We start from the raw sequence: 20,452 nt of genomic DNA, 5'->3' as shown, positions 1-20,452 counted from the left end.
CACGCCGAATTGAGGCAGTAATTAAAGCAAAAGGAGCCCCTACCAAGTATTGAGTACATGTACAGTAAATGAACATACTTTCCAGAAGGCCAACAATTCACTAAAAATGTTTTTTTATTGGTCTTATGAAGTATTCTAATTTGTTGAGATAGTGAATTGGTGGGTTTTCTATGTAAAGTTAGAGTTAAACTGCTTAAACAATCTTGAATAAGCCTGGGCAGTTTTTGGTGAGAATGTGTTGTTGTTTGAGTTTCATCTGTGCGACACACAGCAGGCCTCCATCAGTGTCACAGCATATCACTGACACCCCTCATCCTCCCATTCAAACCATGAAAAACGTACATGCCATCAATACTGAAGTCATGTCATGGGCTGCCCCGCATTAGTGACTGCTTGGTTAACGGTGGCTAATTGATTAATCACACTCATTGTAGTGAATAGCAGCAGTGTCCTCCGGTTTGAATGCTGACTGCTCCATGCCTGGCGGGACGTCTTGAGACAGTGCCAGCGCAGTGCCATGCCTCAGACTCAAACATGCCATGTCAGACTAATATTGGCTCTATCTACATCCTGCTTTGTCTTAACCTTAGACGGCACTTCCATGGACAGGCGCCGTTAAACCCTGTTCACGATTAAAATCCTTGTATAAAAATACACTTGTCGAGCCAAAACAAAGGACTTTATATGATCATTTCACAAACAATATGATGGACTGTTTTCACAACTGCAGGCAGAGATGGGCACAAATACATCAAAAAGTATTTTGTTACAAATTACAAATACTTGCTCATCAAATGTATTTGATTTAAAATACAAAGTACTGGTGTGAGAAATGTATTTAATTAAAATACAAGTAATCTGTAATTTGAAAATACAAAAATGCAAACAATATTTACAAGCAATCATTTGAAGTGCAAGAGACAGTGCCATTACATTTAGCAATTCTGGAGTTAGATGCACAGCTAAAAGAAAGAGAAGTGCTTTCCCCTCCTTGAACAACTTATAAACAACATATTCTTTCACCCTAATACTAGACAATGTATTCAATATATTGATCCATATTTCTTCTAATTTCTTATGTTCACTTAAGACACAACTGACTGTACTTTACTTGAATACCATCAAGCATGTCTACGCTTTATTTTTTCATGTTGCTTTATCGCTCCTTTATCAGCGTGTCAAAAATCAAGCAGTCCTGTGAAACTGTATTATCATACCGCCTAGTCCTACTCAAGAGGATGCCTCAAGCTATTTCACTGTCAGTAGCACAGATTAACTCTTGAAAATGCTGATATGTAGCTGTTAAAGGGCTCTATGTAGAATTCAGAAACCCTTGTTATCAGTGACACCGGTGGCCATTAAGTGAGCTGCAGTCAGCAACTTATTGCTTGTGCTCTGTTGTTTCACACTCATAAGACCTTCGTTCCTCTTCCGAACACAAATGAAGATATTTTTGATAAAATCCGTGAGCTTTCAGTCCCTCCATAGGCAGCAACGCAACTTACATATTCAAAGAATGGTAGTAAAGACATCGTTAAAATACTCCCTGTGACTTCAGTGGGTTAACCTCAATTTTATTAAGCGATGCGAGTGCTTTGTTTGCACAAAAAACAAACAACATAATTTACAACTTTATTCATGAAAATATTGATTGCATCGTAGTGTTAATTTCCTTAACGAAAACTATGACGAAAAACGTTCGTTGACGAGCTTTTTCCCATGACTTAACTGAGACGATGACGAGACGACAATAAGGTTAATAAACGATAACTGTGACTGTATCAACATGCAATATCGTTTACGATAAAAGAGGAGACTAAAATGTATTTAAAAAAATGTAAACTATACCAAAATCTCTTTTTATTTTTGTCAAAAAAAGGAGACAAAATATTATTGCGAGTTCGTTGTTTATTTGAAAATGGATGGCGTGAATGCAGCATTAGCATGCTGGATATTTGTTTGGCGTCGGCGATGCATCAGCGAGCCTCTTTGATGCGTCACTGAGTCGTTTACACATAAAGATTGCCGAGCGCTGATCACCCACTGATATTCCCCTGATCACAGCCCGACCTGTCGGCGAGCTCGTTGACTTGCAAGTCGGGCAAATCCTGTAGTGTGAACTTGGCTTAAGCTGGAGTTTAGCGATCTCCATGTGAAATCAGCTTTAATGAAATTGTCATTCAGCCAGTCTGTGAGCTCGAATATTTTGTTTGCGAATGTATAAATGCACTTACTCAACCGCAGTTGTTTTAATAGAGAAACGTTGTTGCAACTTGGAACTATTGGAATTACTATCAGGAATGTCACTGTTAAAATATTTTTTGTTTGTTTTTACCAGTTTTCATAGTGTAGACAGAGAGAGTGCATATCTAAGTCTTTGATATACATGTATATATTAAATAGCCTATAATAAATAAGTACACTAGATGAGGTAAAATAAACCATGTGTATGAGTCCACATTCTGTTGATTTGTGCTTGTTGGTGAAAGTACAATAAGGTAAAAATACATTTCTCAAATTACAACAATCATTGCGATTATAATTTTAAGCTACAATTTTAAATAAAAAATAAGTAAAGTTTATTAATAAAAAATTATTAATAAATAAGTGACATGTAGCCAAGTATGGTGTCCCATACTCGGAATATGTGCTCTGCATTTCACCCATCCAAGTGCACACACACAGCAGCGAGTAATGAACACACACACACACGGAGCAGTGGGCAGTCATGTGCTGCTGCACCCGGGGAGCAGATGGGGGTTCGGTGCCTTGCTCAAGGGTCTCACCTCAGTCGTGGTATTGAGGGTGGAAGAGAGCACTGGTCATTCACTCCCCCCACCTTCAATCCCTGCCAGTACCGAGACTCAAACCCACAACCTTTGGGTTACAAATCCAACTCTCTAACCATTAGTCCACAACTGCTATATATATTAAACTAATGTTTAAAGTTAAACTGTGACTAAGTTTTCATTGAATAAAACTAGACTAAACAAAACCAGGACAGGGTTGACTAAGGATAATAACTAAAAAGTACATTTGACACAGGACTAAGACTGAGACTAATTTAAAGGTTAAGACTAAATTAAAAATGTCTGACAAAATTAACACTACTACATTGTGTGTTCATGAGAGCATCACAACACATTTGTGTTGTGTTCACGCGATAGAAGACTCGTGTGTCAACACAATGCACATGAGTGAGTGTTCACTAGAGTACCATGACGCAAGTGTTTGGATAATATTTTCGTAAATAAAGTGGTAAATTATGTTTTTTTTGAGCAACCAAAGCACTTACATCGCTTCATAAAATTGGATTACTTGATGTCTTTCCTACTGTTCTGGACCTTGAATGTGTAAGTTGCATGGCTGGCTGTAGAGGGACAGAAAGCTCTCGGATTTCATCAAAAATATCTTTATTTGTGTTCCGAAGACGAACGAAGGTATTATAGGAGTGGAAAGACACGAGTGTGAGTAATTAACAAAAGAATTTTCATTTTTGGGTGAACTAACCCTTTAAGACTCCACCTATTGATCCAACAGGATGTCATATGATTCACTTGCATCTAGCCAAAAACTGTGATAGGCTATTATAGAAGGCAGTACTATTAACACAGGTGAAGAAAGATATTGTACAATCTGAGAATAAAATGACCTACTTGGTTAAGTATTTTAAGTATTTAAAATACACAATACTGTCTCTCAAAGCATTTAATTACAAATTACATTAGATTTGTTTTTTTGTACAGCAAAATACAAATGACAAAATACTGTAGCAAAATATCAGGAATGGATAAAAATGCATACAAGCAATGTATGAGCTTCACAAGGTTCATTTATAACGCTAAGCAAAAAGCTTTATCTTAAAAACAAAATTTTTAAATGGCTATACATTCACCTAATACTAGTCTCACAATGTTTGATATTACAATATGTAATGACATTACCTGCAGCGTAGACCCCAGCCAGCAGTGCTGATGAGACCAAGATGAGTCCTAATGGAGTCATTTTACTGCCAATAACTTGCACCGCAATGACATACATAGTTTTATCAAAACATTATTTATTCAAGAATTTTTCCAGATGTGCAATTAACTTTTCATGTGAAAGTCAGCTGATCTCTTTAAAGATCTGTCATTGTACACATTTAAGTATTTTAAATATTACATTTTTCTAGTACAGCACAGACAAAACCAAGATCAAAATGCGTAAACAAAACAGTTTTACTTACTAAGCAGCTATAAATGAGCAAAAACATGGCAAGCTTACCCAAACTGTAGTCACACGTTTTTATTGCTCAATTCATGAGGCAGCACACTATATAAAGCTTGCACATACACCCAAAAGACTGAAAACAGCCAATAAGAGAACAGGGGAAGTTCTTGGGGGAAAGTTCAGGGGGGGGTTGGTTGTGTCTGACCACAACAAATCCACAAGGATTTATGGGTAGGCAAGCTATGAGGGAGATTAAAATTTGGACAAAGAATAACAAGTATGTGGTCCTGCAAACAAGGGATCTGAGAGCCGTGCATTACACAGGGCGTGCAGAAATGATTCTCTACAGATGCTCATAGAAAACTCAGTGGATAGTTGGATTTTATTGTTAGGCTTCTTTTTACCAATCTAAAATGGCCTAATCCTAATTTATAACCTCATAGAATGGACCTGGCATGAATGTAGAGGGTTTTCAACCTCTGCAGCATGGCTCCATTATACAGACAAGCTAAAACGGCAACTTGAAAACTGAAGGGAAACTAAACCACTGTGATAAATACACATCCAAATTGAGTGGCTCTGCCGCTCGAATCCTAATGAAGTGAACTTTTGTTAGAAAGACAACAGCCTACAATCTTTGTCACTCAAGGCGTTTTTTTTAGCCGCACAGAAGGATTCGACTATGGTCCGTCTCACCAGCCATTGTAGTCTTGGTAACCATGGCCCTCGGCATGCCTGAGCTTTTATCTAATATGTCAGTCATAAGAGATGATGAATAGGCCATGGTGTTTATGAACTCATCAAGGGTTAAAAAAGGGCCAATCCTCAAAACATCTTGGGTCTTGACAATTTCCAGTCAAAACTGGCACTGTGAAAATGAAAAAAAAAAAAAATAAAAATGAACAGAAGATCTTTTAATTGTGTTTTGGTCTGAGAACTAATTGGACATCTAGTGTGGGCAAGGCTTTATTCTGTGACATTTTTTCTCAACAGGAGTTCTCTGTGCAGGGCTAAAGAGGTTGGAAAGGGTGAAGCCAAATAAAAGAAGGTCTCCTCAGAACGGGCCAGAATTACAGCACAGTGGGCAAATCTTTGGGCAGAGCTCCTCTGCATTTTCTTTATAGATGTCAGCTTTAAAGACACAATTTGCTATTGCTCAGACATTGCCAGTCATGCCCTGACACTAAACTGAATCCAGTTAGTATTAATATATTATTGATATCTACAGTGGCCATATCTGGACAATTACGTAACACTTAAAATGTGTAAATGTGATTGCAAATGTGCTTTGGTTTCCCCCACAATCCAAAGACATGCGGGATAGGTAAAATGGTGATCCCAAATTGCTCTTAGGTCTGGATGTGTGCTTCCAGCATTCCCATGACATGACCCTATACTGGACTTTTGAATATACTGAGATACAGACCTTGTGACAATTTTGTTGAATGACATGGGAATCTGCAAACAAGGGATCTGAGAGTCAATGCATAGATGTGTTTAATTGTTAGACTACTTTTTATCTCTCTAAATCTCACGTTTTTAGACAGATGATGAAAATAAAAAGGATAATTATTTAATTAAATTTAAAAAATGCATGCGAGACAGAGTGCTTTGCACAAACAATTTTTGACAACTGAAAGATGAACAAATAGGAACTAAAATATAACGAACTAATTAATTAATGAGTGTCCATGGTAACTGATGGCTGGCGGGAAAGCTAGTGTAGTGAATTTTGCTTTCGCCAACCCAGGGAGGTGAAATAGTGAAGTGATGTGTACTCACGTTAACAATGACGTTATGATATTTGGATCATGTGTCACTTAAGGTGTGGTTATGAGTACATAACATAAGAAAGATTGGTGGGATCTCTAACTTGTAGAACCTCTTTCTGTATCATCAACACAAGGAAGACACAAGTGAAATAAAATAGATTTTATTAACAAAAGATAGACAAGATTAATCAACAACTACTAAATGAATACCATAAATAGGAATAAAGTGCATAAGAGGCATAAAATGCAAGTGATTATGTTGGGTGTTGCAATGTCAGAGCTACATTATCTGGAAAGATAAACTGTTGCTACTCTGAAAGAAATAAGGTGAAGAACCTTATTATGCATTAAACAAATACATGAAAGATTTGCTATAAACTACAATCAGCTATAATATCTAATGTAAATTAGAAAAATCATATACTGATAATATTCAACAATGCCAAGGTGTCTGGAAGAGGTTTGGATAAGTGATATTTACGTTCTCTGTTGTCGAGTGAGCAGTCAATTTCATCCACTGGTTGTGCTGGTAACAATGCAGTGGGGAAAGGAGCAGGAATCCGTTTCGACAGTCTTGAACACGAAGTGCTGGAGGATGCTGAACTCCTAGAGTACAAAAGGGTCCTAAAATCTGGAACACGCAGATGTGGCCCTGGAGTAGGTGCAGAAGGTCCTTAGGCTGGAACACGCAAGCAAAGGTACCTTGGAGTTAAGGTTTGTTCGCCGGAGTTTAACCTTGTTGCAGATGTCTGTGTGTCTTCTGCCTCTCTGGGCTAGAGACTCAGAATTTGGTCGATCCGCTTCGTCTCTCTAGGATGGAGATTCAGGATGTGCTGCATCTGTTGGTGTCTCGCTGGATGAGGACACTTCACTGAATGAAGTCTGAGCATAGATTACCTCTTTTCTCGCAGGCTGGAGGCTCAAAACATGGTCGTATCTGTTGCTGCCTCGAAGCTGGAGACTCAGGACTTGGTATCTGTTATTGCCTCTTTCCTCACGGGCCCGAGGCTCTGTGATCTGTTGCAGTCCTTCCTTTCCTTGACAGGACTCAGATTCAGAACTGAGGTTGATCTGCTATAACTACTAGAACAAAGGAAACAGGAAAGTGATGAGAAACAAACAAAAAATCTATGATAATGAAACATACTCAAGTTACAAACGTGACCTCGGTTCCCTGAGATATGGGAATGAGTACTGCGTCTGCTAGGATGCTATTGGAAAACTCCTTTTTCTCTGATGACTGCAGCTTTTTCAATAATGCAGTGTAACTGCACGGCCATTGGTTCGTGCAGTAAATTAAAAACGAACCAATGGCTCGGAAGTGGAGCTGCATGAGCCTATGGCGATGAAGCCCGCCAGAGCCCGCCAATATGGGCGGGGCCATCTGGCTATATAAGCGGGCATGTTGCCATAGGATTCTCAGGTTACTTCGACTGAAGCGACGACTGAGTCATGCAGCTTCAAAGCACGGCTAGTTACGCAGTACTCATTTCTGTATCTCAGGGAACCGAGGTTACGTTTGTAACCAAGTACGATCCTTATCAATACTTCACTCGTACTGCGTCTGCTAAGACGCTATGGGGAACCAGTACAATCCCGCCATGCTATGCTTAGAGGAACGGCTCATACTTGCCTTAAGCACCACAAGGGGCCCAGAGGGATAAATAATTTTGCAGGGCCTGACGGCTCCCCAACAAAAACCTCTCATCCAGGTGGCTGTGAGTGGGCTCTTCTAGTGGAGACCACTCCAGTCCTAGCTCCTCCACAGCTTTAGACAGGACGCAGATCAGCTCGGCGTCCATGCCTGGCTTGGGCTCACTGTGCTCCGTAGGCGGCAGGAGGGCGGGGTCATTGATCGAGCCCAACAGCTCCTCTGTGTCCGAAGCCACCAACGACATGCTGTCATCAAGTGTGTCAAACTCACTCCCACCTAACGAGACCAGGCCGCTCGCAGCCAAGGAGGGATGCTGTTCTGGCTGGGAGAAGAGGATGGGGGAAGCCTCTCTATTGGGAGAGAGTGAGGCAGGCGTGAGCTCGCTCATCTCCGGGCGCCAAGGTCCTCTGCCCCGCTGCTTTTTCCTCGAGCGCAGAGAGGAGATACTCATATCCTCGCAATGAGGACATTCCGTCTCCTTGAGCACATCCTCAGCGTGGGATTTCCCCAAGCATGAGATGCACTCGCCGTGACTGTCAGCGGCGGTCAGGAGTGACAGAAACAGGGCGGCATTTGCAACAACACCACTAAATTTGCTCTTTTAAAGGGGTCATATGATGCGATTTCAATTTTTCCTTTCTCTTTGGAGTGTTACAAACTCTTGGTGCATAAATAAGATCTGTAAAGTTGCACAGACTAAAGTCTCAAATCCAAAGAGATATTCTTTATAAAAGTTAAGAGTCAACCATGCCTAAAATGGCTCGTTCTAATACGCCCCCACATGTCTACGTCACGATGTGGGAAAATTTGCCACTGATGATTCAAATGCGAGGTTTTTGAGCAGTGTAGAGTAGCACTTGTTATTTGTCATTTCTCCGATCACAAATGCAGACAGGGTTTTAAGTTTACGCGGCGTGATGCAACTCAACGCGTAAAAAGACAGTATAAGTCATTATAATCCGTAATTATGTCCCCATCGAGCCTTTTGCAATAGCAGTAAAAAACATGTGGAATTAACAGGCATTAAGATTGGACAGAGAGAACATAAAATTGCATTATTTGCTGATGATGATGTCATTCTTTTCCTAAAGCATCTTGATACATCAATACCTGCTTTATTAGACCTTATCAGTGTATTTGGAAAAATTTCTGGATAAAAAATTAACAATTCTCAAAGTTCTATTCTATATCTAAATGAGATTGACAGACAGCAACCTAGTAATTGTGTTGCAACCTTCAATATAGTTTACCGTTTTACATGGATATAAAAATTGTACCAAAACTAGGAGATGTTGTGCAAGTAAATTATGATCCACTTCTTGAAAGTGTTAGTAGCTCTATAGAAAGTGGATGTCCTTACCCATATCTTTAATTGGTCGAATAAATATTTTGAAAATGAATATTTTGCCAACATTTTTATATTTATTCCAGAACATTCCTCTGCCTCCCCCTAAACATATATTTCAACGACTTAAAAAAATGTTCACTAAATTCATTTGGAATAACAGATGTTCCAGTCTGACACGTCTATATTTGCCATATGATAGAGGAGGTCTACAGTGTCCTAATTTTCATTGGTATTATTGGGCTGTGCAACTTAGAACAATTATGTTTTTTTTTTTTATCTCAGAACTGCCCGTCTTGGGTGGATATGGAATCAGCTGCCGTTAATTCTGGCCTGCCTTTAAATTTGTGTTTATATTCATCAGAATTGAAAGATCTTAAAAAGAAAAATGTTTCCAATCCTATAGTTATAAATATGATTGCTGTATGGTTTGATGTGAAAAAATATTTAGGTGCGTTCTATCCTTTATCTTGTTTTAGTCCCATTTGGGGCAATGAAAAATTTAAACCAGGCAGATTAGCCGCAGGTTTCAAGATTTGGGCTGACAAGGGCATTTGAAAGATAGCAGATCTACAGTATATGTTAACAATACTCTTATGTCATTTGAGGAAATAGTCAAGACATACAATATTCCTATAAAATATTTACAAATAAGGAATTTTATCCTCAAATCACAAAATAATTCCCTCGATATGCCATCATTGTCTATTTTGGAAAAAGAAGTGACAAGAAACTGTTTTAGTAAAGGTTTAATTTCTTCATTATATAATATGTTGGTGTCAGGATCAAAGGACTCTTCAAACTATAAATTGAAAACTTAAGGACGATATTCAGATGGAGGACTGGATGGAAGCATGCAAGGAAGCTCAATTACTAACAATGAACACATGACTGAAAATGCTACAATATAAGTGGTTGATGAGGATTTACACAACTCCAGTTGTATTGCATAAATATAACGAAAATATCCCAGACACTTGCTTAAGATGCACCGACTTTAAAGGAACACTATATCACTGTATGAGAGTGTGAAGAAGTTAGGAATTTTTGGAAAGATGTGAAAGGAATGATAGAAAAGATCCTTGATGTTAACACACCACTGTCACCTTTAATCTTTTTATTTCATTTATATTCTAAGAAGATCAAGTTAAAAAAGACGGAGTATATATTTATAAAATATATATATATATATTCCGTATTCTTCAAGCGAAACGGCTTATTTCTTTAAATTGGAAAAGTACATATGCACCAAATATAGGACGATGGCTGAAAAAAAGGTAACAAATATGACAATGGAAAAGATAACTTATATATTAAGAGATAAATACATAATTTTTGATGGAGTTTGGGGACCTTTCAAATTGTTTTTAAAATGTGGGGGAGATGTGTTGATAGAAGACAAAAAAAAAATAGGTGATATTGTATACTAATGTAAAATACTGAGAAGCTTTTGTGTGTGTGTGTGTGTGTGTGTGTGTGTGTGTGTGTTTTCTCTGTTACATGGAAATTTATTTGTACATCTGTATTGTTAAAATGCAATAAAAAGTAATTAATATATATTTATATATATATGATTCTATCCATTTAATGGTGTCTACAGAAAAGTTAAATGTATTTCATTTAGATAAGAGAATTCCATTATTAATGGTGTCAAAAGCTTTTTATAAATCTAGATAGATGACACAGGCAACCTCACCATGATCTAACAAGAACTTTTCTATAAAATAGCAGTTTGCTGAGCGATTAGTATGGAAACCAAACTGATGTGGATGTAAAGGATTAGCACTGCTATTCAAATGATTTATCATTTGTTCTGCAACAAGTTTTTCAGCCACCTTGGAAACCATCGGCGAAATGCAAATAGGTCTGTAGTTGCAGGTGGATAGGCTATCACCTCATTACAGCAGCTAATTTCCACACATTTGGGAACATTCCATGAGTAAATGAAAGATTTACAATTTTCGTAATCCAATCATCCATAGAATTGTAACTATATAAACTGTTAACTTTTCACCATACAGTCTCAAAGTTAAAGCTGTTATCAGACTAATAAGCTAACAAATAAGAAAAGTGATATATCTTCAAAGCTTGGAAAGTGAAACAGTTGTGATTGTTAACTTCAGATACAAGAATACAGTAAAAAGAAGGATGTAGGTGGTAAAAATGTATTCCCGTTACTGAGTAGCATTCTTTAAAAAAGAAATAAAAGGTATTAGTGTACTTAGGACAATGACATTGAATAACATCTACATAACTGCATACCTAGACTCTAATAGACTGTACATTTTTAAATCATAAAATCTTTGAAACATAAAAATACAGTAGACCATAGGAGAAATAATAAAATCAAGTGACATACAATAAAATTTCAAAAGGTAAACTACTGTACATAAAGTGAAGATATGCAATTTTTATATGAATTACCGTATTTTTAGAGCTACACTTCATTAGTAACTAACTGAACTAAAGAACATACTTTGTTATAATTTTACTACATTAAAAACTAAAACAACAGAATATAGCAGTCAGTAATATTACTATATCTAAAACTATTTAAAAAAATAGTTTCAAGGGAAAATAAATTATTGTGACAAATACATCCCATGCTTGGTTACAAAATTTGTTATTATACCATTAACAACACAAACAAATGCATTTGTATTTCGGCTGCAGACTAATAAACTTTTGAATACAGGGAATCATTGTGGTGAATCAGTAGTGCTTACATTTTTATCTATTGCTGCACTAGGCTGCATCTTAAAAAAAACAAAATTATTACAGTACCACAAATGCCACAGGCATAATCTAATTTTAGAATGTTTGTAATAATTTTTATATGCAACGTTGTATATTTTTATACACCATTTAAAAATCCTCTGGTTTTGCACCTTTGGCTTTTTTTTAAACACATGCATGCACATTTACAAATAATTTGTACAAACTAGCAAACTGTTGCATCCAATTTAAAGTTTAAAGCTTAGCATCTCATCCCCTTTAACGGCTCATTATTCAGGGTGGGGAGTAGGTCAGCAATGGACATAAAAAAGTGTGCTTTTCAACTTCTTTTGTCAATCCAAAATGGAAGGTGTAGTACAGTAGGTGCAGATAATACATGTTTAACCTGCTCAACATGTCCATTGGAATATCTTAATGAATGACAGGTGGAGGTTGGCCACCTTGTGTTCGTTCACTCCCCACAAAAAGAATTCAACACATTCTTGCCCCTTTACAGCCTAAGCATGAAGAAGACCTCGTTGTCCGGGCTCAGTGGGTTTTGTTGGGGCGGTCCTGGTGGAAGTTGGCTCAAAAGATCCAAGCTAGCACAGGGATTGTGGGGTACAATACAAGCTCCTTCCGGATTGCCACGCTCTTCAATGGGGCTCCCAGACATACTAGTCAGGCTTTGTAGCCGCTGCCTCTCTTGGGCCTGCCTGGCTCGGTTAGCGATGTATCTCACCCGGCTCTGACTCCGTGAGGAACTCCTCCGCAAAGGGGGCGTCTCCTCCTCTTCCTGTCCCGCTTCAGAATCGTGCCTGAACTGAGCAAAGTCTCTGCTAGTTAGGGGTTCCACATCGGTGAGCCTCTTGAGCTGCTCCGTTAGGTCATTCTGGGGTTTTCTAAGAGTTTTCCCTTGTTGGCGGCTTGGCCTCACAATGAAACTGCGGCTAATGCTGCGATACTTGCTCTCAAAATTACAGGTGATGTCGTCTGAAGTGAGATCTCCAAGGCTCTTGGATTTCGAGCAGCTGTCCATGTCTTTTGCCGAGGGGGTGGTTGACCTTCTGGAGCCAGCAGAAGCAGCGAGCATGGATGACTGCTTTAAGCCCTCCATGTACAACCTGCTCCATGTGTGGCGCCTCTGCATGGACCGGATGGGGTCTTTCTCTGCCACCAGAGGCCTGGGCTGGAACTCGTCCTCTGGCTCGCACATCTCACCATCCCGCAGGTTGGGGTTGGACTTGCTCTTGCTGACGCGCGAGACGTTGCATGCTGCAATGGCCGACCGAGGCTGGCTGGTCCTCTTGGCCAGCGATACTTGGTTGTCGGAGTAGTCCCAGGCTGCACTAAGACAGGTAAGGCTCTTCCTGGAAAGGTTGGGCAAGGACAAATCAATAACAGTGTCAGTGGACGAAATGCTGGAAGACGATGACACACTATCCCGATAGCTGCTGGGGTTGAGTTTGCTCCAAAGCCTGTCGTTTAAAGTGGTGTCAATAGAGACTTCGGGGACCACTGATGGGCTGTCTGCTTTTTTCACTGCCTTAATTTTTCCTTCACTTTTGGTCCTTCTGACAGGGATCCTCAGTCCAGTTTGCATGCTACGTCCAATGTCTCTGTCAAACACCCCCTTCAACGGCTGAATCCTTTGAGAGCTCTGAATGGTGGTTCTTTCCTTTACAACATCTATCTCTGGAGTCTGTGCTGTTTTTATTTCAGCAATGTTGGGGTGAATGACTGCTTTTTGCACAACCTCGCCATCTTCTTGGTCTGGCAAGGGGGGCGTAACACATCCAATGTCAAGGTAATTTGTGGAAAGTGAAGAGTTGATGTGGCTGATCTCGGAATCCTTGCCACTGGTGCTATATGAACCAATACTCTGAGTTAGTGCAAATGATTTCACAATGTCCTCATTATTTTTCAAAGGGCTGAGATTTTCCCCATTGGAAGATGCTGTTATTGCTGTGGATGGTGAAGACAATGTAGTGGAGGGACAATGTGGTGAGGTATCCATGGAATTTTGTGTGGAGGTCAAAGGACTGCTCTCCTGAAATTCCTCAGTAATGGATTCCAGACATAAGGTGTTCAGGGATGGAGTTAGACTTTGCACTTCATAATTTTCTGGAAGCACATGGCAAGCAGAAAAAAATAGGTATAAATAGGGATATAATGACAATTAAAATGCTGTTAGACATTAAAAAATAAACAATGAGACTACATAAAGTGTACCATGAATGCCATCAAGACCAACAAAATACAGTAATACTTTTGCACATGAATGAAATAATGATTTTTTTTGACATAGCACATTTACAGCAAAACAAAAAGGAAAAATAAAGGTGAAGTATGTATTTTATGTTCTACTTGTGTCACTAATTATTGTCTGTCATTGGTCAGAACACCACGTAGACCACCCCTTAGAATTACACCATTGCTTGAGTCAATTCTGCTGTGTCAGAGCAAAATCTTGATAGACCCACAGTAACATGGTATTTATACTTTTGGGGAAATCGACATACAAATGGCTTAAAGTCTCTTCATATTAAAATTGTATAGGAGTTTTTATGATGAAAAAGATAATACACACTTCAGCTTTAAGCACAATTCAACAAAACCAAATGTATTGCAATAATGTAACATGCTTTATCTAAAATTGGTCCCATGTGTTAAAGATTTGCATTTAAATAATAACAAAATATAATACAATGATATAAAAAAGCAAGAGAAAAAACAATACATTAATAAATGAAAGATATTAATTATATTTGGTATATACAGTATGATCCATCAAACTACATTGTGCAAATGTGAATTCACAAGTCAACAAAACATAAGGTGAACACAGGCTTGGGATTCAGGAAAGCTATGCTTCTTATGTTTTCAACATCATATTTTCATTGTTCCTTTATTACTTCCACTGTTCTATTGGTCTGTACATTGCATTAGTATTGTGTAAACGGAAATGCTTTAAGGCATTATATTACAAGCCTTTTTCTTCTCATTTAAATCCTCTCTCACTCAAGTAGCATTAGGTCTTTTAAACAAGCCATTTCTCTAGAAGCAATGTAAATATCGATGCTTTAGACCAACAAATGTTGTTTAGTAAAGTGTATGATGTTGAATATGACACACCTCATGATGAAAAAAATATTAAATAATTTCAAAGACAAACCTGCTTAGAAAAATCTTTTTACCTGGTAATTGGTCAGCCCCTCAGTTTTGCACTAAGGATAGAAAGCATGCAAGAAGGAAGGAAAAACAGGCATTTTAACAGGATAAGTGCAGAATGAAACAAGGACTTAGTGTAAAAAGGAAGGAGATGGTACACCAGGAAAATGCACTGACAAAACATATATGCTTTGTTCGAATATGGATTTACAGATACACAAAAAAGAATGTGGGCATGGGAAGGTTAATGTTTAAAGATCTAAATAGTTGTGAGTAATAAGAAGGTTTAGCACCATCATCACGAGGAGCTGAGAACCTATGATATGGATGACACCTTTAGGAATATAAAAATGCAGCTGCACCCGTTCATTCATATGTCACATGATAATCCCCCAAAACCCAAATCAACATATAAGAGCATAGATAGCCAATATTCCCCATGTAGAAAACCCGTGATTTCAAGACCTGCCCCAGTGGTAAAAACCAAGCATCTGGTTTGTATTTGCTCAAGTGCATGGGGGAGAAACACATCCTCACTCCTTACAGGGGAGTCTTGTGACTCTCACAGTCTTGTGACAGCTCTAAAATCAGTTACATTGCTGCACTAAACAGATAAAAACATATACAAAACATGCATAGTTTTGCTAGAAGTGTCCCCACACCCACAACATTTGATCAGTGAATTTCAATGACTTTTCCTACTCTCTTAAAAATAAAGGTGCTTCAAAAGGTTCTTCAAGCGATGCCATAGAAGCATTTTTGGTTCCACAAAGAACCATGCAGTCAAAGGTTCTTTAAAGAACCATCTCTTTCTTACCTTTTTGTAATCTGAAGAACCTTCTTTCGCCACAAAGAACCTTTTGTGAAACAGAAAGGTTCTTCAGATGTTAAAGGTTATGTATGGAACCATTTAGACAAAAAGGTTATTCTATGGCATCGTGAAGCACCTTTATTTTTAAGAGTGTATCATTCGTGATTACTGGATTTTTTACACCGAAAATACACACACATATATATATATAGATAGATAGATAGATATACAGCGGGTATAGAAAAGAAACACCCCCCCCTTTAAAATAGTCACATTTTGTTGCTTTGCAGCCTGAAATGAAGATGGACACTCAGTGTTTACTCAGTTTACACTTTACTCAGTGCAACTTATAACATCCAAGTGAAAGTTATAACACCAACATGTCAGGAAAAAAAAACCCACTGAGTTTGAAAAAGGATCGCCTCCTCCTAAAAAAGACTCAATCAGGTGTAGCTAATCACCTTCTCAATGGCACACAAAGCCATTTGACTTTTAACTGTGATCAGCTGTGCTCATGTTGATTAGCTCAGCATGAAAAGAGCTTTCCTGGAGTGTTTCAGTCCTTGGTAGTGCAACTGAAGCAAACAATCAACTATGGGTGGCATGGCACTCTCAGAAGATCTCTGGGATAAAGTTGTGGACAGGTACAAGTCAGGAGATGGATACAAAAAAAAAATGGTTTTATCAATGCCTAGAAGCACAGTGAAATCTATTATTAAGAAATGGAAGCTATGTGGTAAAACACAAACCCTCCCTGGATCAGGACGTCGCTCCAAACTGGAAGAAAGAGCCGGAGGAAACTGCTCACAGAGGCAACCAAGAGGCCGACAGCAACTCTGAAGCAGCAGCAGAAATTCATTACAAAGAGTGGTCATTGTGTGCATGTGACAACAATATCACAAATTCTCCACAAATGTGGCTTGTATGGGAGGGTTGCAAGAAAAAGCCACTCCTCAAGAAAGGCCACATGCAGTCAGACTGAGCTTTGCCAAAACACACCTTGAAGATTCTGAGGCAGATGAAACTAAAATTTAATTATTTGGTCTCAACACCAAACGATATGTCTGGCGGAAATCCAATTCAGCTCACCATCCAAATAACAGCATTCCTCCAGTAAAGCATGGAGGTGGTGATGTCCTGTTATAGGGGTGTTTCTCTGCAGCACTCGTCAGGATAGAATGAAAAATGGATCGGGCAAAATACCCTCAAATTCTTGAGGAAAATCTGTGAGGAAAATCTTGAGGAAAAACCCCACTGAAAATCTGTGGAATGACTTGAAGACTGCAGTCCACAAACAGTCACCATAAAAAATAACTGAAATTGAGCAGTTCTGCAAAGAAGAGGGGCAAATATTGCAAAGTCTAGATGTGCAGAGTTAGTAGAGACCTATCCCAACAGACTAAAGGCTGTAATTAAAACAAAAGGTGGTTTGACAAAATACTGTCACAAGCGGGTGATCCTTTTTCCAACTCAGTGATTCTGTTTTATTTATTTTTTTCTGATATGTTGGTGTTTTATCTTTCACTTGGATGTAATAAGTTGTACTGAGTAAATACAGCTGGATAAAACAAAAACTGTGTCCGTCTTCATTTCAGGCTTCAAAGCAACAACATGTGATTATATAAAATTGGGTTTCCAGAGTTGTAAAAAATAATTTTACAATTCTGGAAACCCAATAATAGCTCCTAAATTAAATTTTCATTGCTCAAAGGTTGCACTTTTATAGATAAGGACATTTAGTGGAATTGTCATTTACATATCAAATATCTTTGTCCCAGATGTTTCTCTTATTCTAAAACTGACTGCAGACTTTGCTATTTTGATAAGTATGAGCACAACAATTTGAGACATTGTTGAGATCTCCAACAGTCATTGCCCTCTATTTAAGAGAAACACATTTTTTTCTAATTGAAGGCTGTTTTTTTTTTCTTCAGTATTCTTAAAAGTTTTTTTTAAAAGGTTTTGCTAAGGGAATTACAGATCATTTATCATAGTAATTAATATAAGTGTTGGCAAAACCTTGCTCTACAATCATTTCCCAAACCAATTACTTCAAAATCACACAGAAGCATTGATGGGATGCCCTCATTGTGTCAGATACTGATGCCCCCACGGTCACCATGCAGCTTCATTTGCATTTAAATGTGGTTTCAGGATATTGACTTAAGGACAAAGAAACTAAGAGGAAATGGTGGGCAAATGCACATTAAAACAAGTCAATATCCAACAGTAATGCTTAATATTTAGTATTCTTGTTACTGTGACAAGTTCCCATTGATGACATTGCCCAGTTCTAGTTGGGATCAGCCTTCAACGGGATACACACTATCCACAAGGTCTTTGGTGGCTATTTGTTGGGTTCTATCACAGCCTACTGAAATCTATCCTACTAAGGTACTGGGATGTTCAAAAAATTGAGATCCATCTAACTACAAACACCTTACCAGCAAAAAACAAGGGGGATTTACTGCGGATCTCCTCCATTTTCTGAGCGAACAGAGCATTCATCTCATGCTGCAGTGTCCCTGCGGCCCGCTTTCGGTTCTCCATTCCCCGCGTCGGGAATATGGTGGGTAGATCAAGACTGGCCAGACTGTCACAGCTGCTAGAGTCACTGTCAGATAATCTTTTGATGTCATTCACAGATCTAGTCTCGTTGCAGTTGCTGCCATAGTTGGGTGGGGCAGGGCATTGCCAACAAAGGCTAGTTTTGCTGTCTGGAACTGAAGGAGGTGGTGTGGATGGGGACCGAAAGAGTCGGTGCGGTACGCTACATGAGCGATCATTTCTGACACTGGGGTCCTCAGTGGGGTTAAGGGGTTGTGCAGCCAGTGTTTGTCGGACCTTTGCCCTTGATCTAGGTAAGGGTACAGGCTTGGGTTGAGCCTGAGGATCTGGTTTGGGCTTTGAGTCCATTTGGGCCAAGGCTTGTGGTTTGAGAATGGGTTCTGGCTGAACTTGTGAACTCTGTCTGGAAAGTGTTGGAGACCGAGACACCCTTTCACGTCTGAGGGGAGCAGGTGTACGCTGGGTAACCTTCCTCTCCAAGTCTGGACTCCCCTTGGAGCCAGTTACACACTTTATGCAATTGGAAGTCATCCCAACCCGCCCAGAGCTTTTGAGAGCAACACGGGCAAATACACCCGGCTTCTCATCCAGTGGATCCTGGAGTTGCAGCTTGTTGGCTCGCTTCAGTGGTTCGCTCATTGCGCCCCTGTTTCGGTAAGGTGTAGCACGGGGCTCTGGAGAAAAGAAAGTACTCTTACCTTTACTGTCGTCAGGGTGAAGCTGCCCGTTGGTGCCTTGACCCCATGATTTTGCAGATGCAGTATCTCCATTGTGGTGGACAGGTGGCCCCTCTTCCGATTCCCGCTCCTCACTAGCGCCCTCCGAGCTGCAATCTTTTGTGCCAATGGAGATCTCGGGGAAGCCCCTCTTGACTTTGGGTTGGCCCTTGGTGGGGGCGCTGGCTGTGCGGCGCAGGAGGTGAGCACCGAAGGTGCTCTTACGGTTGAGCAGAGCAGCAGCATGGCTGTCGAGAGATGCCTGCTTTGGGTTTCTGTGAAAGAGTCCTTTTATACCACTGACTGCTCGAACCTGCAATGGGACATCGGAAAAATCGGAGAACAATATGAATCTAAGATATGATAAATGGAAGTATCTAAACAAGATGTAGTGTAGAACCTTAACTAGGCTTAACAGGCTCTCAGAGATTCTTCAAACAAATGAACTAAGCAAAAACTGTTGACCAAACCACTCTGATAACTTGTGCCCAGCTGGAAAAATTTACTTAAATCAACTTAAAGTGTCCATTTAAAACCAACCCAGGCTCACTGGAAATACGTGCTTGTAGCGATGTTGTTGTGTTTTTAGTGCATTGCTTCAGGTACGTATTGTGGCGGTTCAGAATTCAAATGTCCAGGGAGTGTTGCTAAAAGGTTAATGATCATGTTGGAAATCCCATACATATGAAGTATATGTGACACTAACGTTCAAAACTATCAGTTTTCAAATCTCGCAGCATGTTAAAATTGTTTTGAAGTCATAATATCATATTTTGCAAAGGAACTGTGCGAAAATAAGCTTTCTTAATCAAATCTCTGGCCCTGTAAATCATACTTTGTGTGGAAAGGAATAAAAGTTGTTGGAGTTTAAACCCTATCATAGCCTTAAATGCCCTTAGTTAAGTGAAATAGGAGTGAACGCTGTCGCCTGCTGTAGGGACATTGACACTGGATCTGCTTTAGGGGTCAATGAGAATGCAGCCAAGGAAGGAAGTCACAATTATGTCACAACTCATTTTGTATGAGTTGGCATGGTGAAGGCTAACAAATGAATCAGGGCTTAGCCGCTCACTGAGGGGGGAGGGCGGGGTTCATAAGGAGCATGCAGGGTGCTGATTGGGTCTCACTACACCTGAGTTTTGAACGAGGATCCTAACAATTTCCTGCCTCTATAGGCAGCTTTTGGACTAAGATGGGTGCACTGAAATCACAAACATAAGAGAAAGAGAAGTAAGAAAAAAGAGAAAAACAGACAAACTACACAAATAACATTTGTTGTTGACGCTAAATGTTTAGGGCACAAATTATGAACAAAAGCATGATATAATTGAGCAGTGAGCATGTTTACAACATAATCTGGCACTTTGTGCGAACAGGGTACAAACTGTCCTACTGTTTTCATAGCATTAGTGGAACAAATAAAAATAAATGTTTTTATTAGATATTTTTGATAAAATAAAATAACCATAGCTAGGCAGATACAAGTCT

General features: G+C 39.2%; 2 protein-coding genes across 5 annotated transcripts in view; both read right to left on the bottom strand.

Annotated features, from left to right (window-relative positions):
- The window catches only part of LOC107691059 (glutamate receptor U1), a 25,926-nt gene extending 21,598 nt beyond the window's left edge, over window positions 1-4,328 (bottom strand). The window contains exons 1-2 of the mRNA XM_016489542.1: window positions 4,267-4,328; window positions 3,945-4,025 (exon numbers count right to left, since the gene is read on the bottom strand). Of these exons, the coding sequence (XP_016345028.1) occupies window positions 3,945-4,005 (61 nt within the window). The 5' untranslated portion in view covers window positions 4,006-4,025; window positions 4,267-4,328. The remainder of the gene's footprint in view (window positions 1-3,944; window positions 4,026-4,266) is intronic.
- Window positions 4,329-11,141: 6,813 nt separating this feature from the next.
- Window positions 11,142-20,452, bottom strand: part of plch2a (phospholipase C, eta 2a) — a 140,627-nt gene continuing 131,316 nt past the window's right edge. For 3 of the 4 annotated variants that reach the window (XM_016489536.1, XM_016489537.1, XM_016489535.1), the window contains 2 exons: window positions 18,947-19,277; window positions 11,142-13,822 (listed from right to left, as the gene is read on the bottom strand). In XM_016489536.1, coding sequence (XP_016345022.1) covers window positions 12,210-13,822; window positions 18,947-19,277 — 1,944 coding nt within the window. In that variant the 3' untranslated portion in view covers window positions 11,142-12,209. Of the gene's footprint in view, window positions 13,823-14,895; window positions 14,926-18,124; window positions 19,278-20,452 lie in introns of all 4 variants that reach the window. The other variant, XM_016489538.1, reaches the window with a different exon arrangement.

This window comes from Sinocyclocheilus anshuiensis, unplaced genomic scaffold (assembly GCF_001515605.1).
Source record: "Sinocyclocheilus anshuiensis isolate Anshui unplaced genomic scaffold, SAMN03320099.WGS_v1.1 scaffold158, whole genome shotgun sequence".
Classification (NCBI taxonomy): Eukaryota; Metazoa; Chordata; class Actinopteri; order Cypriniformes; family Cyprinidae; genus Sinocyclocheilus; species Sinocyclocheilus anshuiensis.
The sequence above is the reverse complement of the archived record's forward strand: the minus strand, read 5'-3'. Positions and strand labels throughout refer to the sequence as shown.